The sequence below is a fragment of the Podarcis melisellensis genome (genome assembly GCF_964234715.1).
Source record: "Podarcis melisellensis genome assembly, chromosome: 13".
Lineage (NCBI taxonomy): Eukaryota > Metazoa > Chordata > Lepidosauria > Squamata > Lacertidae > Podarcis > Podarcis melisellensis.
In genome coordinates, this window is record NC_138545.1 from 32775655 (window position 1) to 32795943 (window position 20289).

At 48.1% G+C, this 20289-nt stretch overlaps 1 protein-coding gene across 2 annotated transcripts in view; it reads right to left on the reverse strand.

Annotated features, from left to right (window-relative positions):
- ARHGAP23 (Rho GTPase activating protein 23) overlaps positions 1–19634 on the reverse strand; it is a 170181-nt gene extending 150547 nt beyond the window's left edge. Inside the window, exon 1 of one of the 2 annotated variants that reach the window (XM_081885547.1) lies at positions 19611–19634. In XM_081885547.1, the coding sequence (XP_081741673.1) occupies positions 19611–19619 (9 nt within the window). In that variant the 5' untranslated portion in view covers positions 19620–19634. Of the gene's footprint in view, positions 1–19024; positions 19238–19610 lie in introns of those variants that run through there. The other variant, XM_081885544.1, reaches the window with a different exon arrangement.
- Between the last annotated feature and the right edge of the window lie 655 nt (positions 19635–20289).

Genomic DNA, 20289 nt, shown 5'->3' on the forward strand with positions numbered 1-20289 from the left:
AGGTCCCAAGTCCCACATTTGGGACATAATATTCAGATGGCAGATTGGGAAAGGTTATGGAAGTCAGATTTGAAATTTACAGCATGTTGTACAGTTAAAGAAAATTATATGAAAATGATGTACCGGTGGTATTTGACTGCTACTAAATTAGCAAAAATGTATAAGACAAGTTCAAATATCTGCTGGAAATGTAAAGAAAAAGAAGGTACCTTTTTCATATGTGGTGGACTTGTAATAAAAGCTTTCTGGGAGATGATATATAATGAAATGAAAAAAATTATTAAAATAACTTTTGTTAAGAAACCAGAAGCCTTTTTATTAGGAATTACAGGTACCGATATACCAAAGGAGCAGAAAAGACTCTTCATGTATGGAACAACAACCACACAGATGTTATTGGCCCAGAGTTGGAAAGAAGACAAAGTCCCTACCAGAGAGGAGTGGCAAACCAAGCTGATTGACTATGCCAAAATGGCAAAACTGACTAGAAAACTCAGAAACCAAGAGGATAAAAACTTTATAAAAGAATGGGAAAAAATTATAAGTTATTTAGGAGACCACTGTAAACAGATGGAAACAAGAGCCGGATTTTGAGTCACTTGTAGTGTAAAAAATATCATGGACAATATGGTTTGATATAAAAATTGGAGTACGGATGAATATGCAGTTGTAGATACTTAAAATGAGACCCCATGGAGGGGATGAGGAGAAGTCTCACGATTCTCTTTACATAGATTTGTTTTTTACAGTTTGTGTTCATTTATATTTTCTATTTGTAAAACCAATAAAAAATATTTCGTAAAAAAAGAAGACCCCAAGTCCAATCTTTGGTATCTCCAGGCTGGGTAAGGCTGCTCTCTAAAACCAAGAGGAGCTGCCGCCAAGCTGGGGTATACAGAACTAGTTGGACTCCAACTCCCATCAGCCCCAGCCAATATGGCCAATAGTCAGGAGAGATGGGTGCAGGAGTCCAACAACATCCAGAGGGCCACAGGTTCCTCATCCGTGGGTCCAGACAATAACAAAGAAGATGGTCTGACGGTCTTGACTGAGTATAAAGCAACTTCCTATGGAATACTCATGGCAAGTATTGTGCTGGAGTGAATCAGGCAGGAAAGATATAGATGCAGAAATCCGGGTTCCTTGTAAATGTTCCAGGCAAAAATTCACAGAGTGTTTCTCCATTTGCTCAAACAACCAGATACCTTGTAGAGGCACTGCCAGTCAGAGCACTTATTGGTTGATAATGCTTATTATAATGTTTATTAAAATATCAAAAGTGCTTTCCTTTTTTAATCACCACCACCACCCCTCATAAAACAACGTTTTTAAAAAAGTACACAACACTGCCAATAGAAAGTTTAAAAGTCAGAGAAACAGGCCAACAAAAAGCCAGCTATTCGCTGCCTTGTGGTTTATAATCACTCCGCTCAAGTTTCACTCTTCTGCTGTGTTCTATGTTATCGTTTCGCTCGATATTGTTTTCCCGGCTTTTGCAAGCCGCCCCGGGAGCTTTGAAGGGCAGCAGAAGAATGTTCTGGAAGAAACAAACTCATAAATAAATAGAAACAGTGGATGCCTTATCTTCGCGGCTTTAAATGCTTTCTTTCTCTCCCAAACTGTTTTAATAGTAGTCTGCTTTGGAGAATGGGGACATAACAAAAAGGAAGGTTATCAACTCCAAAAGAGTAAGCGGGATGACATTCGCTGCAAGCTCAGTGTGTACTCAGTGAGAAACAGGGACTGGAAATAAGACGGCGCTGGAAGGAATGCAACGGCCCATGAGTGCATCTCTGAGGTGGGAGAGACAAGCAGCAAGACTATTTCAGATTGACATATCAAAGGTGTATCTGTGATGCACAGGCTAAACTTCTGGCGTGCACTAGAGCTTCAGACAGTAGCTAAGGTCAATCACCAGGTAAAAAGAAGAGGAAGAAGAAGAAAAGGAAGAAGAAGAGGAAGAGGAAGAAGAAGAAGAAGGATTTCCTCTTTGAATTTATTTTTCCTCAAAGAGTATTACTTCTTACTGAAATAACTAGCATCCTGAAGAGCAAGGTAGGAAGAGGGCAGGTAGACACTGTTGTTCTCGGTAACCTATGCTGGCAGTGGGGAACATCTGTGGCCATTCAGATGTTGTGGGACTTCCAACCTCCGTCAGCTAGCATGGCCAATGGTCAGGGGTGATTGGAGCTGGGAATCAGCAACATCTGGATGTCCACAGATGTTCCGCACTGCTGGCATAAGTCCAGTCAACAGCTCTTATTGCCTTCTGCATTTGCATTTATCTTGCCATATAACAAAGTCTTATGTCGGTTGTCACAAGAGGTGGGGATACTAAAGGGCTCTCTATAAACCTGAATAAAACTACTTTAACCAACTGCTAATAAAATAAAATAAAAATAAACTGAAGAGCACGTTATCCTAAGTGGCTCCCACTTACAATCTTGGGGCTTTTGTTCCATGTGCCACAACCGCCACCCACATGGGGCCTGGAAGAAGCAAACACATTCCTTTTCCCGACTTTTTAAATATATTTCCCTGGTTCCTCCTCACCCCAACCATGCATGTCCTATCTTCTCTGCCCTTATATCAGGCGGGGAAGAATTCAGAATGGAAATTTCTTCCTTCAAGGGGGGGAAAACAGGGTAAAGGAGCTGCTGAGCAGCTTGAACCCTTTTTTCTCTCTTTTCTTTTCGCGTCATCGCATCAGAATGGCTCGGAAAGGGTTACTAAGGACCAGGGCTCAGATCAGTGGCAATCTTGGATAAACAAGGGAAAGCAGCTGACAAGAGCATGGGAGGCTAAGAGTGGTCTCTCTTACAGGAGACAGAAGGCAAGGGTGGATTAAGGCTTATGCATACCTTATGCTGACCCATATTTTGGAGGGCTTTCTTGACCTAACGAAAATTGCTGCTGCCTGATGATTAACTACTGAGCATCTATTTACAGCCAAACCACCACCAATACCACCAAGACAGGATCAGGTCTAAAGACCTTTGGAAATCATGGCATTGTTGCATCAGCACAAACAGAAGCAGCCTCTTATGCACTATTATTGCGTAAATGGCATGTTGCAAAACACACGTGCCAAAGAGATTTTAAAAAATAACCCGGTTTGGAGAGGTCCCAGATGATGCTGACAAGCTCCCATGAAGAGGAACTGCTAGGTCCAAGCATCTGCAAGATGAAATACAGAGGGACAGCCAACATCGTGTCCTCCAGATGTCCCTAGGACTCTCAACTCCCCATCAGCTCCAGCCAGCATGCCCAATGGTGAGGGATGATCAGAGATGTAGTCTGACATAACCTAGAAATCACTGCATCTGCTACCCGTTGTAGAAATTGCAGAAATCACAGTCCCCGAAGGACCAACCAATTCTGTGCATGTCTAGACAAGAGTGATGGTTAAACTGGAGCAATGTTCTGAACGCATAACACCAATCCTGGCCTGACTGCACTGACTACCACTTAGTTTCTGGGCCCAATTCAAAATGCTGGTTTTGACCTACAAAGCCTTATGCATCTCAGGACCCTAATATCTCAAGAGCCACTTCTTTCCGTATGAACTAACCCAGACCCTGCAATCTTCATCTGAGGCCCCTATCAGTGTGCCCGCTCCATGGAAGGTCCAGAAAATGACAACACAAGAAAAGGGCCTTTTCAGTGGTAGCCCCCCACTTGTACAACACTCTCCCAAGGAGGCTCACTTGGCATTATCACTGCACTTCTTTAGGCAGCAGGCAAAAAGGTTTCTCTTCTACCAGGCGTTTGGCTGATTAACGTTCTATGGCTTTTTAAATGTGCGCGTGGGAGCGGGGTTACTGGTTTGTTTTTGTTTTATCATGTATTTTTCTGTTGTGAACCACCCTGGGATCTTCGGATGAAGGGCAAAATGCACATTAAATAATGATAATAATTAATAACAATAACAGAAGTCTGCAGTATGGAGCTGTGCAATAAGCTTCAGCAGCAATCCGAGAGCGCCATTATAAACTGTAAAACGTGTCCTCTCAGGATGCCACCAGCATAGGTGGAGCAGGTTTAAAACCTACAAGGACACGATGGGGAGAAGGCCAGCCCCAAAACCCCCTCCCCTTGCGCTGTACACGTCTCTCAGGATTATTGCAGAAGACATTTTCTTATCGTACCTAGATAACTTCGTAAGCCTGCTGTCTCGCACAAAGTTGTCTCTGAAAAGAGTGCTGCTTAGGCCTTGAGGGCAACAGAGCTCTTGCTTCTTAATTCAGGGCTCAGGCAGCAGCTTCTGAGTGTCAACAAGGGAAAGCCACTTTGCCTCATTTCTTTTTATTTATGACATTTAGACTCCACTTTTCTTCCACCACAGAACCCAGTGAGGCATCTATGCCTGTGGTTCTCAAACTTTTATTCCCCCCCCCCCCCCCACAGATCACTTGAACATTGATAAAGCAGTGTTCGAAACTCCCATTGTTCTAGCTGCATTTTGCGACAGGGAATTTCAGTACTGCGCCTAAGATTTCAGATGAAAACTGCCGAGTGGAAAGAAAGGAGGACCTTTTTCTGCCTCCCCACTTCCAGCTACTCTCTGAAGACTGCAGAAGAGACCCTCTTAAGAATATTAGGGACTGGGCAGGGGAAGGAGTAGACCATGTGAAAAATGAACATAATATTTTAGCTGCAGTTCACTCATTTTCAGCTTTGTATTCTTGCTATAAAAAAGCACGCCTAGACACTCCACTGCAGCGCCCATAACCCAGGTTTAAGGTGTCATTTAGCTCCTAGCTTTCACATTTCAGTTTCTAACATATAAAGGTCTTGGCAGACCCATCTAACAACATTTCCCCCCTGCTGTTGTAGCCACTGGAATGCACTGCGCATTGTAATTGTAATTTTACAGACGTGCCATGCAATACCTGAATGAAGCTTGTGGACCACCAACAGGCCGCTGACCACATGCTGGAAACCTGTGGTATGTGCGAGTCCCTGGTGAGCACCCGTCCAGGCACTGACCAGACAGAGACACGGGCCTTGCTTTTCTCCTGGCAAGGCAATTGTGGCCTCCTGCATTTCCAGGCCACACCCTGAGACATATTTGCTTATTATTCCATTATATTACTCCACGGCTGCTTCTGTAACATGATCACAGAGGGGAGGGCGGGATGCTAGATTTAGCTCCACCGTCATCTGCCCTCCACTTTTTAGACATTAAAAATAGTTGATTTAAAACAAGCTAAGCCCAATTAAAACTGAGTTGTCTGGGAGCTCCGGGACCGCCTACCTGGCTCAACGCCATCTTGACCGGACGTTCGCTAGATTTACCTAAAGGGGGAGGAGTGGGGCTACATGACCAAGGGGTGCTCTCTGCCCACCCCAACTTACACAACTGAAAAGAGAAGCAGGGGGAGTTTTTCTCCTCACAGGCAATTTAACCTTGTACAGTAGTACCTCAGGTTACGAACTTAATTCATTCCGGAGGTCCGTTCTTAACCTGAAACTGTTCTTAACTAGAGGCGTGCTTTCGCCAATGGGGCCCCTTGCTGCCACTGCCACACGGTTTCCGTTCTCATCCTGGGGCAAAGTTCTTAACTCAAGGTAACTCTTCCAGGTTAGCGGAGCTTGGAACCTGAAGCGTTTGTAACCTGAGGCATTTGTAACTTGAGGTACCACTGTAGTGGTAAGCTAGGAGCAGAAAACGGGAGGAAGGAAGAGGATCAGTGAGTGCCAAGGTTTCACACCTGTTTGGGACTATGTTAAGCTCTGTGATCCTGCTTGACCCCAGCCCACCTTCTGAGCTGTCAGTAATCAGCATGCAGGGGAGCGGGTGGCGCTGTGGCCTAAACCACTGAGCCTCTTGGGCTTGTCGATCGGCAGGTTGGCGGTTCTAATCCACGCAACCGGGTGAGCTCTCATTGCTCTGTCCCAGCTCCTGCCAACCTATCAGTTTGAAAGCACGCCAGTGCAAGTAGATAAATAGGTATCGCTCCAGCAGGAAGGTAAACAGTGTTTCCATGCTCTCTGGTTTACGTCACGGTGTCCCGTTGCGCCAGAAGCGGTTTAGTCATGCTGGCCACATGACCCGGAAAGCTGTTTGTGGACAAACGCCGGCTCCCTCAGCCTGAAAGCGAGATGAGCGCCGCAACCCCATAGTTGCCTTTGACTGGACTTAACCATCCAGGGGTCCTTTACCCTTTTACCTAATCAGAATGCATGGGGAGAGGGGAGTCGATAGCCTCTCCACGGCTCACAGGTATAAGCAGAGCAGAATCAACTCAGTCAGCGCTCTAAAACTCCTGGAAATGCCTTTGCAGACCCACAGTAGAGAAGCAGCCCAGGAGCCCAGGAGACAGATGTTTTTCAGCTCTTTGCTTGTGGAAAACCATCCTGGCAACACATGTCAGGGATAGGCAGGGCCACGGGGAGGGGAATGGGGGTGCAATGGATACACCTCTTAGTTTTGTACCATTGGCTACATTCCAACCATGCAGAAGCTTTAAAAATAGGTGTTCCAAGATGAGATGACTTCCTTAGTTTAAACCAATACAATACAGGAGGAATGGGGAACCTACATACTGCTGGGACTCTTACTTCCCATCAGTTCCAGGCAGCATGCTCAATGGCCAGGGATTATGCAATTTGTAGTCCAGCAACACCTGGAGGGCCACAGATTCCCCACCCCATCGCTCCAAAACAAATATAATCTAACAAGATGTCTAATGAAGCCCATAAGAGCTGTCCAACCAGCACTGCTTGATGTAACTATCTAGAGAGGGAGGACTCATCCAGACTTAGAATAACAGAATCATAAGAACACAAGAAATAAGGTTCCACCTAAACATTAGGAAGGACTTCCTGACAGTAAGAGCTGTTCGACAGTGGAATTTGCTGCCAAGGAGTGTGGTGGAGTCTACTTCTTTGGAGGTCTTTAAGCAGAGGCTTGACAACCATATGTCAGGAGTGCTCTGATGGTGTTTCCTGCTTGGCAGGGGGTTGGACTCGATGGCCCTTGTGGTCTCTTCCAACTCTATGATTCCATGATAAAACTGTAGAGTTGTAATGGACAAGAGCAGGCATAGGCAAACTCGGGCCCCCCAGATGTTTTGAGACTACAATTCCCATCACCCCTGACCTCTGGTCCTGTTAGCTAGGGATGATGGGAGTTGTAGTCCCAAAACATCTAGAGGGCCGAGTTTGCCTGTGCCTGGACAAGAGTCATCTAGCCCAGCCCCCTTGCAATGCAGGAATCTTTTACCCAACATGGGGCTCAAACCCACGACCCTGAGATTAAGAGTCTTATGCTCTGTCTACCAACTGAGCTCTCCATTAAAGTTAAGAGAAAAACCTGCTCTTTAGCGCTGAATCAGACCAAACAGCAACTGGGTTTTCCCTGGATTGACGTTTGTGCCGATTCGGCATTAAAGAGCAGGTTTTCTCAGGGAAAGCGGCGGGGCAAATGGAAAACCGCTGAGACCCGTGCTTTCTAGGCACGGGAAAAGCAAAAGTGTGGACAAGCCCTTCGTTTAATTTATATATGTACTGCTTAATATTTAAAATATCTCTAAGGAACATACAGAAAACTGAAACAACAGACAACAAACAAAATATTGCAAAAATACACAGCTGCATGTAATAATGCCACATTAATACCAAGTTACTGATTTATATAAATCAGTATCAATTCATTTTCCTTCTGACACATCCTCCCTCTCCGCCTCTGGGTTATCACCCAGGATCCGAACAAACTCTCAGCTCATCCACAAAAGTCTCATAAAAAGAAGAGTTCCTGGAAACAGAGGACATTGCCCTCGTCTGGCACCCTAGACTTGCTTTTTATGGGCAGGCCCAAAGGTGAATGGCCCTTCCTCAGGCTGTCCATAGCTGGGTCCCATTCAGTTGCCTTCTCCACACCTCGTTCCATGTGCAGCAGGTTTGCTAAGTTTCCCATGAGGTCCAAAGGATGAGAAGAGAACCTTTCTTTACCCTCTGTCCCCTCCTCCTCCTGCACCATTACCCCCCAAAAATTATTATTATCTGCAGAGTCTCAGGGAAAGGCAGCTCCCAAGTCCACATCAGGAGTGTCACAGAAGAGACTGCTCTGCTGAGCAGCCAGTGGAAGCCAGGCTCCTAGTACTTCTATGAGAGGCAGTGTGGTGTAGTGGTTAGAATGTTTGACTGGGACCTGGGAGACGAGTCTTCAAATCCCAATGCAGCCATTGAAGCTCATCAAGGTGACCTTGGGTCAGTGTCTCTTAGCCTAAACCACCTCATGAGTTGCTATGAGGATAAAATAGGTAGGGGGAGATAAAATATATTGGGCTTCTCCGATCCAGATGTGCTGCCTGCTCATTGGAAAGGCCACATGCCCCTACTCCCTTCTGCAGCCAAAGACCAACACTCCTAGTTCTCAGACCTAGGAAATATAAAAAACATCACCCAGGAGAATAGGTATTTCTACAACGTCCCCAATTCTGAAACCTTGAGGTTAAATAACAGCAGGAATAATATGCATGAGAGCAGAAGCAAACGAGCAAAGACCATACGGTGGAAAAATCTGGAAAATGGATCCTAGTCACTGATGCGCTGGTCTGTTTTCCACCCCTGCCTAAAATCACAGCAAACAGCCTTCAAAACAGAGCAAGTTGCAGCGAAGGATGCCAGGAAAAGGAGGAAAAGCACAGGGATTAAAGTATACACTGGGGTTGCAGGGGAGCTGCCCTACATGCAGCTGAGAGACAAGAGTGGATGAAGACAATAAATATCCAATCCAGGGAGTTTGGGGTAGGAGGGAGGAAAAATGCAGGAATGCAGGAATTGTTTGCCTGAAAGCCAGAGGAGGAGGAGCAGTTGCAGACAGCAGCAGATCCTGTAGACCACGCCCACAGCATCTCCAGGGACATCAAGATTAATCAGGCCTTCAATAATAAGGGAAGAACACAGGGGATTGAGTGAGAGCATATGCTTCTTAAGATGAAAGCAAAGCCCAGGCTCCGAGTCCAGTCAAGCTCAGGCTGCAAGCCGAATCATGTCTACTCATGAGCAAATACTATTGAATCCAGTACGTACTCAGGAGCAAGTTCTATCAACCCCAGGCTAAGTGAGGTTAGGATTGCAGCCATAGGCTGTGTTTACACCAGTGTTTCCCAACCTTTTTTGGGCAAAGGCACACTTGTTTCATGGAAAAAAATCTCGAGGCACACCACCATGCCAGATGGGGAAAGGTCACTTTTTACTTATGTAAAAAAAAATAAAAAAAATAGTAACAGCATAGAAGGTAATGGTTATCTCTTTGATGTCTGATGGGAGGGCATTCCACAGGGCGGGCACCACTACTGAGAAGGCCCTCTGCCTGGTTCCCTGTAACCTCACTTTTCACAGTGAGGGAATTGCCAGAAGGCCCTTGGCACTGGATCTCAGTGTCTGGGCTGAACGATGGTGGCGGAGACGCTACTTCAGGTATACTGGACCGAAACCGCTTAGGGCTTTAAAGGTCAGCACCAACACTTTGAATTGTGCTCGGAAAGGTACTGGGAGCCAATGTAGGTCTTTCAAGACTGTCGTTACGTGGTCTCGGCGGCAGGTAGCAGCGCTCACAGCTTACGGACTGCACCGTGTAACAGGTGTCTGGCCCAGCAGCCTAAGGCGGACAAGCCACTGAAACAGGCATTCAGAATCCATTCATTTCATAAAACCTGCAGGGCTCAATCTCTGTGTTTGTGTATGTGTGTGTTTCTGTTTTGCCCAAGGGTCTGGGGGTGGGAGAGAGCTCTTTAGCATGATGCTTTTAAAACAATTAAATTATCAACAAACAAACCTGATGATACGAATAGCAACGTCAGGTGCTACCGGGGGGGGGGGAGGAAGGGGGCCTACTCGGAAGTAAATACTGCATACAGGCGCAATTAGCGCTGATTTAAGGTGCACCAAGACTGCCTAAAAACCTCACCAAAGATATGCAACAAAGCGCTTCGTTGCAGAGGGGAGAGTTTGTGCACCGTGGAGGCTGGAGGGCTTCTATTCTACATACGGGGGTTGGGGGGGCGAGGAAAATGTGCTCCGTGGGGGGGGCGGGGAAGGCAAGAAAAGGAGCTGAGCTCTAACTATAGGCTCCCATGCTTGAGCACGCCCGACTCGGTGGGGCGGACCACCCTCTCTCCTGGAGGAGGAGGAGGAAGAGGAGGAGGAGATTCCCATCCACGGCGTGGCCTCCCGCGCTCCTGAACGGGAAATCTCTGCAGCCCAAGACTCTCCGCGAGGCAGCTCCTCCCTTCCTGCCTTGAGCCGCCGCCAGCCGCGCCCCCCTCCCCAGTTATCTGCTGCCTGCCAAGCCCCGCCCCTCTTCATTGTCCTCCCCTTCTGTTTATTCCCCTTCCTCCATCCCTCGCTTTTTTCCCTCTCTTTCCTTTTTTTTAAAAAATATTTTCTCTTCCCCTTCTTTTTTCCCACCCTTTCTTTTTTCTCTTTCTCCCCCCCCTCCCCGCCCTCCTGGGTTAAAGGATTTGAGTAATGGGTCTGGAGGTGGAGCTCGTCGGAGGATTAGCCCGACTCGCCCGCCTCCCTCCCACGGCACACTAGGCAACGTCCGGCGGCACACTAGTGTGCCGCGGAACACCGGTTGGGAAACACTGGTTTACACTATACCTTTTGAGGAATATTCTTTCCCTCAAAGAATTCTTGGCTCTGTGCTTGTTCCCTTACAGTAGAGGTTTTCTTTTCTTTAATAATTTTACTGAATGATTTTATGTTACAAAAAACAATACAGCCATCCTACCACTGAATATAATTAAGAAATAAAAATTACATACATCAATATTTAGTTTGTTATTTGTTATTTACTGTCTTATTTCCTCCCAAACATTCCATACAAAAACACACATATGTACAGGCACCCACACCCGCACACAAAATGAGAATAATGAAAGTAAATATTTTTTCCCCTTTTATCTTCTAAAATCATTTCTTCAACTCTGACTTCCTGTCAAGTCCCTTTGCATATATTTTATCTTACAATTGAATGTACACAAAACAATAAGCCTTTCTATATAAATTTTCCAATACATTCTAAAAACATAATAAATCCTTAATTGTCGTCCACCTCCTTTTAGTTCATCACTCAAATGCTAGCACAGAGTCAAAACTATTATTGTATTTTTGAATATATCTTCTGTAAACATCCCATTTTCCCACAATTTTTTGCTTTGAGTTTCCTCTGAGTTTACTAGTCAGTTGAGCAGTTTCCACCAATTCCTGTAATTTGATTTGCCAATCTGTTATTTTTGGAGTATAGCAGAGGTTTTCAACCTTTTTGAGTCCACGGCTCCCTTGACCAACTACATCCTTTCTGCGGCACCCTGTGGGGCTCAGGAGCCCAGTTATGTCACCCCTCGCCTGCAGAGCTGGCAGCCTCTCACCCCTTTTCAAACCCTTATGCAGGGTTGCCTCAGCCGCCTCTCGTCTCCCCTCTCCTTGGGAGTCCTTTAGGCAGGTGCTGTTGCCACCGCTGGTCTCTGAGCTGCCCTCCCTTCCCCAAAAAGAGGTACCTCTTCACACTGCCCCACAAGGGCCTGGGACTTGTCTATCTATTCCCAACAGCAAGCACCGGCAAACTGGCTGGCTGGGCTCCCTCCCTCGCTTGCTTAGTCCGAGGCCGCCTCAGCTCCTGGCAACCAGCACCCCCTGACCAGCCCCAGAGGCACCATTCACCTGGGGACCTTGTAGCCGGAGCAGCTGCAACCAACAGCTGTGCAAGCCCTTTGGGAGGCAGAGACGTGAGAGGGAATCAGAGGAAGGGAAGGGAAGAGGGACAGAGACCAGCGTTGCCTGTGGCACCCCTGACCATCATTCAAGGCACCCCAGGGTGCCACCGCACACTGCTTGAAAACCACTGCCTGTTTACAGAGTTGAAATTCCCAGCAACACCTTGACAAACTATAGTGCCCAGAGTTCTTTGAGGGCTAGAATGTGCCTCGGATGTACTTTGATGGAGCAGCGTGCGCACAGCCTAAGTCTCCAAATCCATATTTAACGCCTTAGGAGAATCTGAAAATAATAATAATGGTGTCCTTGAACATGAGCAAAACATAGTTTGCTCAGACCTGTGTATCAGTTCTCAACAAATCAGGGATTAGGTGCCAAGGTAATAGAGAAGTGGGAGCAGCGATGCCTCATTTCAGAGATTAAACCTAGCTTGATAAGGAGCTGTTCCTTTAATCAGGAGACGTAGCAACGTCCTCTTCTTTTTGTTCAGGATAATTTAAAACAGCAGTACTTGTTATATGAGAAGGTCAGCGGGCACACCTGTGCAACTCTGGAGTTCCTTTCTGCAGCAAACCTCTTCCAAAATCACAATAACCTCATGGGCACAAGTGCACCCAAAGGGTCTTCTAACAAAGGGTCTTAACAGAAGAACTGACCATACTTATTGGTCTATCAGAAAAAGCCCAGAAGAGCAATACAGCCCAGAGTGTATGGGGAAACTCAGCCAGATGGGCAGGATATAAATAATAAATTATTATTATTATTAATTATTATTATTATTACTACTACTACTACTACTACAAGAAGAGGGGAGGAATCACAACTCCTGTTCATTAGCTCTCCCTTCGGAGAAGAAAGGAAATGGAGCACCTGTAAGCATGTGCAGAATGCAATATGAACTCACACTGATGTACAGTTCGGCCACCCACGTTCCCACAAACATCTCCCCCTCCAAACGTACTCCCTTGATAATGATGGTTACATGAGAACTATCACCTTGAGTTTATTGTTTTATGTAGAGCTGTGAATGTTCTACGACAGCTCCAACACCAGAGTTTATCAGGCACAATAAAATTCTGCGTCCCCTAGATTTCAGCAGTTTTTGTTTTATTTGTTTTTAAGCGTGTCTAGTCCTCATGGCTAGAAAGGGTTGGACGTAGCTGAGAAATGCCACCAGAAGCATTCAGAAGTGTATTTGCAGAAAAGCGGGGAGGCCAAGCAGGATTTCCCGTGGTTACAGAGGGAGTAGCTCTCTCCCCAGGATGAGCGGAAGCAATGTAAAGTTTGTGAAATAAGGAAATAGACGCAACTTTGTACACACACAGCACAGCATTACATTTTATATTTCAAAATTTGCAATTCCTTTTTGCTTTTGTATTTTACTGTTGATATGGTCTGTGGGTTGAAGTTCTCGTTCGTTCGTTCTTTCTCTCTCTCTCTCTCTCTCTCTCACACACACACACACACACACACTTACCTATATGGATCCCGAACACTTTGCGAGTCAAACATTTTGGCTCCTGAACACCGCAAATCTGGAAGTGAGTTTTCTGGTTTGTGAACATTCTTTGGAACCTGAATGTCCAACATGGCTTCCGCGGCTTCCGATTGGCTGCAGGAAGCTCCTGCAGCCAATCGGAAGCTGCACCTTGGCTTTGGAAATCAAACGGACTTCCGGAAGGGATTCTGTTCGACTTCTGAGGCACCACTGTAATTGTCTGAGGATCCCTACCCCTAAATTGTCTATTAAATATAAACAGGAGACAGAATAATCTTTTCAAGGGAGATGGGACAGGAGATGAGGATAAGAAATATTCCCCACAACCCTCAAGACTACCGCAATGGACTACTCCAATGCACTCTATGTGGGGCTACCTTTGAAGGTGACCCAGAAATTACAACTAAGCCAGAATGCGGCAGCTAGACTGGTAACTGGAGGTGGCCACCAAGACCACATAACACCAGTCTTGAAAGACCTACATTGGCTCCCAGTACGTTTCCAAGCACAATTGAAAGTGTTGGTGTCGACCTGTAAAGCCCTAAACGGCCTCGGCCAAGTATACCTGAAGGAGCATCTCCACCCCAATCATTCTGCCTGGACACTGAGGTCTAGCGCCGAGGGCCTTCTGGTGGTTCCCTCACTGCGAGAAGCAAAGCTACAGGGAACGAGGCAGAGGGCCTTCTTGGTGGTGGCGCCCGCCCTGTGGAACGCCCTCCCATCAGATGTCAAAGAGATAAACAACTACCTGACATTTAGAAGACATCTGCCCTGTTCAGGGAAGATTTTAATGTGTGACATTTTAATGTATTTTTAATCTTTGTTGGAAGCTGCCCAGAGTGGCTGGGGAAACCCAGCCAGATGGGCGGGGTATAAATAATTATATTTTTTTTTTTTTTTATTATCATCATCTGCAAGGAAGCTTCGACAAGGAAGTGTGCATTTCGACATCAGATGCCGCCCTGGAGAATGAGCTCAGTGCCATTGGGCTCTGGCATCTGTTTCAGAAGCTGATACAGAGTCAGCCGCTCTCCAATATATAATTACGTATTATCTCTCATATAATGCATTAGCAGCTGGGATACAGAACACGCCGCTCTCTGCCGAATTGGCAGCGGGGATGCATTTCCACTGAGCATGCGCAAAGTGCACTCCCCTCCGCGCACCAGGCAAACCACAAACATCCCCTCCTTACCGCTACAGGGTGTTTTTATTCAGGTAAGCTTTTAAGGGAGGCGAGTTGGTGTAATTTTTAGAGCTGGTCTAATTATTCTTCCTAGGGTTTTATGAAATTTTAATGTTTGGACAAAAGGGTTTTCTTTCTATCACTGCACCATTACCAGAACATTAGCCACCTTGAACAGCTTCTTGGAAAAGGCAGGATATACATTTAATAAACAAACTAACTAAGCTTGGAAGGAGAGGAGGCAGGGAAGCAAAGTTCCCAGAGATCAGGAGAGAAACCATTATACGTGATTTGTGGTAATAGCTGGGGTCATCTTGTGGCTACGAGAACAAGCTATGATCTGGGAGAGGGGCCAGTTCCAGTCTCATCTCAAGCCTCGAAAACACTACATAGCTGGCCTTATGGGAGCCCCTATCCATCAGCCTCCGCTCCAACAGAACACCAGCCTCTCCTACAGGACTGTTGCAAGGGTCATTGTGGCAATATATGCAAAATGCTCGGAATAATGGAAAATGCCACGTCTTAGTACGACCCAGTGAGCCGCAAAGGAATTCAAAGAAAGGAATACATTCTCTGCCCAACAGTGTTCCTGGACCCGGAAGATGCCTGCCCTGCCTGCGGACCTCTTTTAGAGACCCAGGACCCTCACTCAACCCCATATGAAGCTGCCCTATATAATACCTAGACCACATTCACTCGTTTGCACAAGATGCAGAAGGGACGTGGGTGGCGCTGTGGGTTAAACCACAGAGCCTAAGGCTTGCCGATCAGAAGGTCGGCGGTTCGAATCCCCGCGACAGGGTGAGCTCCCATTGCTCGGTCCCTGCTCTTTCCAACCTAGCAGTTCGAAAGCATACCAGTGCAAGTAGATAAATAGGTACCGCTCCGGCAGGAAGGTAAACGGCGTTTCCGTGCGCTGCTCTGGTTCGCCAGAAGCGGCTTACTCATGCTTGCCACATGACCTTGAAGCTGTATGCCGGCTCCCTCGGCCAATAAAGCGAGATGAGCGCCGCAGCCCCAGAGTCGGCCACGACTGGACCTAATGGTCAGGGGTCCCTTTACCTTAAGTTGGAGGGGGGGAACCTAACCTCTGGGTGGAGGGACAGAGAGAAAGCAGACAGGAGGGGCAAGGAGAACAAAAATGGGAATGGACTAAAACAGACTGGGTGGTGTATCAGCATTTGCAGGGAGCATCCAAGCCACCTGGTGGCATAACTTCATTAGAGTTTACAATTGTTTTTATCTGCTTTTTGGACTGGCAATGTTCTCCCCAGGAGGGGAGGTGCTCCGTTCCTGGAGCTAATGGGATACCAGGCCGATGGACTGAGAAAGAAGTACCCCTAACCCCACCCACTGCAAGCACCCCGCCTTTGACATATTATCTCTGAGTCAATGTAGCCCTCAACAGGGAAGGGAGACAGATCACCACAACTGATCTGCAACCATCTTATTCCTCTCCCAGGTGATGAGATGCAATATGGGACTTAGGTTTTGGGGGGCTGTCAGTCAAACTGCCCTTAGTGAGCCACCATCACATTTGCCTCCACCCCCAATCTCCACCACTATCTGAAAGGGAGAAGGGAGGCAAACAGCAACAGTGCCTCCTCCTCCCTCTATGTTTTCTTGAATGGGATGATGGGTGGACGGCAACAGTGAGGAAGAGAGTCAAGAGTTCTGGTGATTGGCAGGGAGCCCACCACTGAGCAGTGTTAGAAATTAGCCAGGCGCCAGGTGCATTTTGCAACTGGTGCAGGACCAATTGCAACCATGTGGAGATCTCTGGATGCCCAGATGGCAACTGGAGAGAGCAAAATGTCACTTAAGAGAAGGATCTGAAATAAACCCCACTGCAAAAAAGGCACATTCTATTGTGGTGACCGTAACCTAGGATTTGCAAATTAGGCTTTGTATCTGAATTTCCAGCACTGCCACCAAGGTGTGGGCCTGTTCAAGGATCCATCCTGGAGTGAAGAAGGGAGAATTAAAGAACCTCACTCAACAAATTTCAGCAAGTGAGTAATCTGCAATTTTAGGTGCTTCCAAACTGGTCGGCGTTTTTGCAGATGAATTCCACAGCATGTCATTGATGCAACAACGGTGCATTCGAGGTAGATTTATACTGGACAATCCACACATCGTTCCATTTTATTAGTAGTTCTGCAATGCTTCCCTGTGTTTGCTGTCTGGAGAGGCACTCGTGCACTACAGTGTGACAAAAGTCAGACACAAAAGAACCCTGGAACATTTGCGATGGGTACAGATTTCAGCAGGAAGTTACTGGACTAATTGGAAACGAATTCCCAACCTGAAACCTCTGCAGGCACCACTGAAAGTAAGATCATGAATAAATGCCCTGGGTACCATCATGAGCACAAGTCATCACGAGTGCACAATTAAGAAGGATGTGCAGCAGGCCATTTGAAAGACTGAAATGGGATCCAGCAGCCACACTTTAGGGACGCATTTCAAGTAAATGAATACCAAGGCTTAATCCTATATAGCATATCCTAATAACAAACTCATTCTCCAAGTGGGGATCCTTAAGTGACCCCAAACAGGGCCATCCACACACAAATGGGAGGCATTAGCAAGTTCTCAGGAGGACCTCGAGGTTCACAGAAGACCAGAAACACATTTAGGGGCAACAGGGTGAGGAAAACAGGCCAGTGAGAAATTATCACACGTAGCATTTTGAAGGGGCATTGTGGAAACTGATAAAGAGAGTAGGAATTGTCCAGACTAGGAATTTTCCAGACTTTAAAGGGAAACCAAACAGACTGATTCTTCATGCACCAAAACCAAAGGTCCTAAGTAGGTATAAACATGAAGGATGGTGGTGGAGGCACAGAGAGCCAGAAAAAGATAGATACACAGGTCAGTATTTGCACAGGGTGCCAACCGATCTATGGTGAATCCTGTGGCCCCAGGCAGCCACCTGTACTCCAGTACATATATTATGTAAAAATTGGTCTTCTCCAACCTACTACCCTCCGGATGCTTTTGTACTACTAATCTCATCAGCTCCAGCAGCAGGGATGATGGGGCTTGTAGTCAAAAACATCTAAAGGGAATCAGATTGTATAATGCTGGTCTGGGGATTAAAAAATGTCATTCCATTACAATAAAAGGGAGGTCCATAGCTCAGTGACAGAGCATCCAGAAGGTCACAGGTTCACTCGCTGGCATCTTAACACAAGGCTGGGAAATATTCCCTGTCTGACTCTCTGGAGAGCCGCTGCCAGTCATACTGAGCTAGCTGGGCACTGACCTGCAGCTTTCCCAATTATACCTGCTAGTTCCACCTGTCAAAGCACCTGCTGGACTCCCAATATCCAGACCCTACACTGTAACCCTCAGGGTGATCGCCAGCCCCACATAAAGCACCTTATGTCCCAAATAATTCTGCTACTTGCCAATTTTTGTACACAAGCTCTGTGTACCCCAACCTTCTGCACCAGCCCCACACTCAACTCTTGATCACCTGCCCACTGCCTCTACACAGACACCCACTGCACCCCATATTGTGCAACTCACACACATGTCCCACCCCAAGGATCCTACCTCTTAACCCGCTAGCACCGCCTGACTCTCAGCACCCCACAGACCCACCCAGGGTTGCTGCCAAATCGTTCACACAGATCCATTGCCTCCTCCAACTCCTTGCTCCTTCCCTTGGCGACGGCGGGCCCCCCACGGACCTCTGCCTTCCACCTACTGCACAGACACCCCTGCCCCCCACAACCCTGCCCCTGAATAACCCCCCAAGCCCCACGCGATCCTCGTACTCTCCTGGCAAAGTGGATGCCAGCCCACACGAGGCGACGCCAGAATAAACGTGTGACAAGCTCTCTTAGAAGGCGCCACGGTATTTCTCTCTCTCTCGCCAAAACAAAAAAACAGCCAAAGATACTTTGCCCTTGGGAACAGCCCAACCCCAGAAAATGGAAAATCTTTTACCCACCCCACGCAGACCCCGCCAGAAAATTAAATCTCCCCCTCCCTTCTTTCGCCCTGTATCCCAACCAGACCCAGAGCTCGGGTTCTGCCAGCTTTGAGGACACCGGCCTCTCTTCGCACCCACTTTTTATTTTTATTTTATTTTTTTGCAACCCACGCCACACCGCCAGCCTCAGCCCGGCCCCACGGAATGCCCCATAACCCCGAGCCAAAGCTTCTCCCGGAGCCCCAAACGCGGGCGCATCCTCCCTCCCGCGCGCGCACGCTCTCCCTCGCACCTTAACGCGCGGCTCCCTCCCTGTTAGACTCCCACCCTGTTTAAAACCCCACCGCCGCGCCAAGCGCCAGCCGCCCCCCCACGCCCTACAACCAGCATCCCCCCTCCTCTCCGCCAGCCCCACGCGTTACTCCCAGAGTTGCAATGCTTTCTCAAACCCTCACCTCCCCCCACCCAGGAAAAGTCAGGCACCCCACCCCGCAGTCCTTTTTACAACTGACCCCCCCCCACCCCACTCCACGTCCTACGCAAATACAGCCCCAGCCCCCCCCCCCCCAGCATCGGAAAGATCCAAGCGAGCACCACGCCCTGCCGCCAGCTCCGATCCTCCGCCCTCCACCCCCGGCAGAGCCGCCTGCCGCCCGGCCCCGCTTACCTCTTCCATGCTGGACCCCTCACGGTCTCCAAAGGGCGGCGCCGGGGCGACCCATGGGGGTGAGGGAGAGGAGGAGGAGAAGCCCCGGGAAGCGGCGCCGGTAGCGGCGGGCGCAGCTGCAGAGCGCGCGGTCCTCCCCCTTGTGGCCGCCTGTCTCTCGGTCTGTCTGTCTCCACGCCGTGGCCCCTCCCTGCCCATTCCCCACTTGCAGCCATCCAAAGACGCAGCCGGGAGAGGGTCATGTGAGGAGGCTCCTGTCTCTTTTGCACGCTGGGGAATGGGGTTGGGGGGGGGGAGAGAGAGAGAGACCGGCTGAGGGAGGGGAAGGACAGGCAGCGCCCCCTCCCACCCCAGCTCCGCCGTCTGCTTGCCTGATGCAATTCTTCCTCTATCCCACCCCACCTTTTGCAAATCTACCGAGGGGAACGCCAGGTCTGTTCGATTGCTGCCCCTCCCTTAGCAACCCGCAAAGCTGCTATTATCATCATCAACCCATTCACTAAGAACCTACAAAAGGGGGGGTAGTAAAAAATAATAATCAACACCCCCAATGCAAAAGACTGATGCAATAAAGCCCCCTCCCCACCTCAGTCATCGCTGCCCCACATCTTTTGCAAAGCGGAAGAGAAAACGCATGGTCTTCCAAGACGCCGCCCAGCCCCTCCTGTAGTAGCAACCCGTGAAGCTGTTGTCTTCCCCCGTTCCATGCAGATGCAAGCAAGCGGTGCTTCCAGAGAGCCCGCTCGCCAAATGCAACGACCGCACACACACACACACCCCACCATTACCCCCTACATAGGCTCTCCTGAGACCTCGTCTTTGGCAACCCCAAACAAAGATTGCATTCAATCCGCGCGCGCGCCCCAACCCGCCCCAAGCAATTGAGAAAAAGATCAACACATGCCCCTTTTGCAAATCTTGGGGGGGGGGGGCAAATGCATGCTAAGAAGCCTCCTCTTGGCCACCCTTGAACATAGGAAGCTGCCTTATACTGAGTCAGACCACTGGGTTTCTCAGTATTCTCTGCACTGACTGGCAGCAGCAGTCACGGGCTTCAGGCAGGGGTGTTTCTCTCCCGGCCCTGCTTGGGATGCGGCGGATTAAACGTGCGTGCAAAGCAGGTGTTCTAGCGCTGAGCTGTAGTCCTTTCTCAGTAATGTATCACACACGTCCAAATTGAGAAACAGGCGGGAGCTGCATTCCCTGATGGAAGGCGTATTGACAAATCTGGGTGGCACGGTTATGGTCTTCTATGCCGCTTTCTT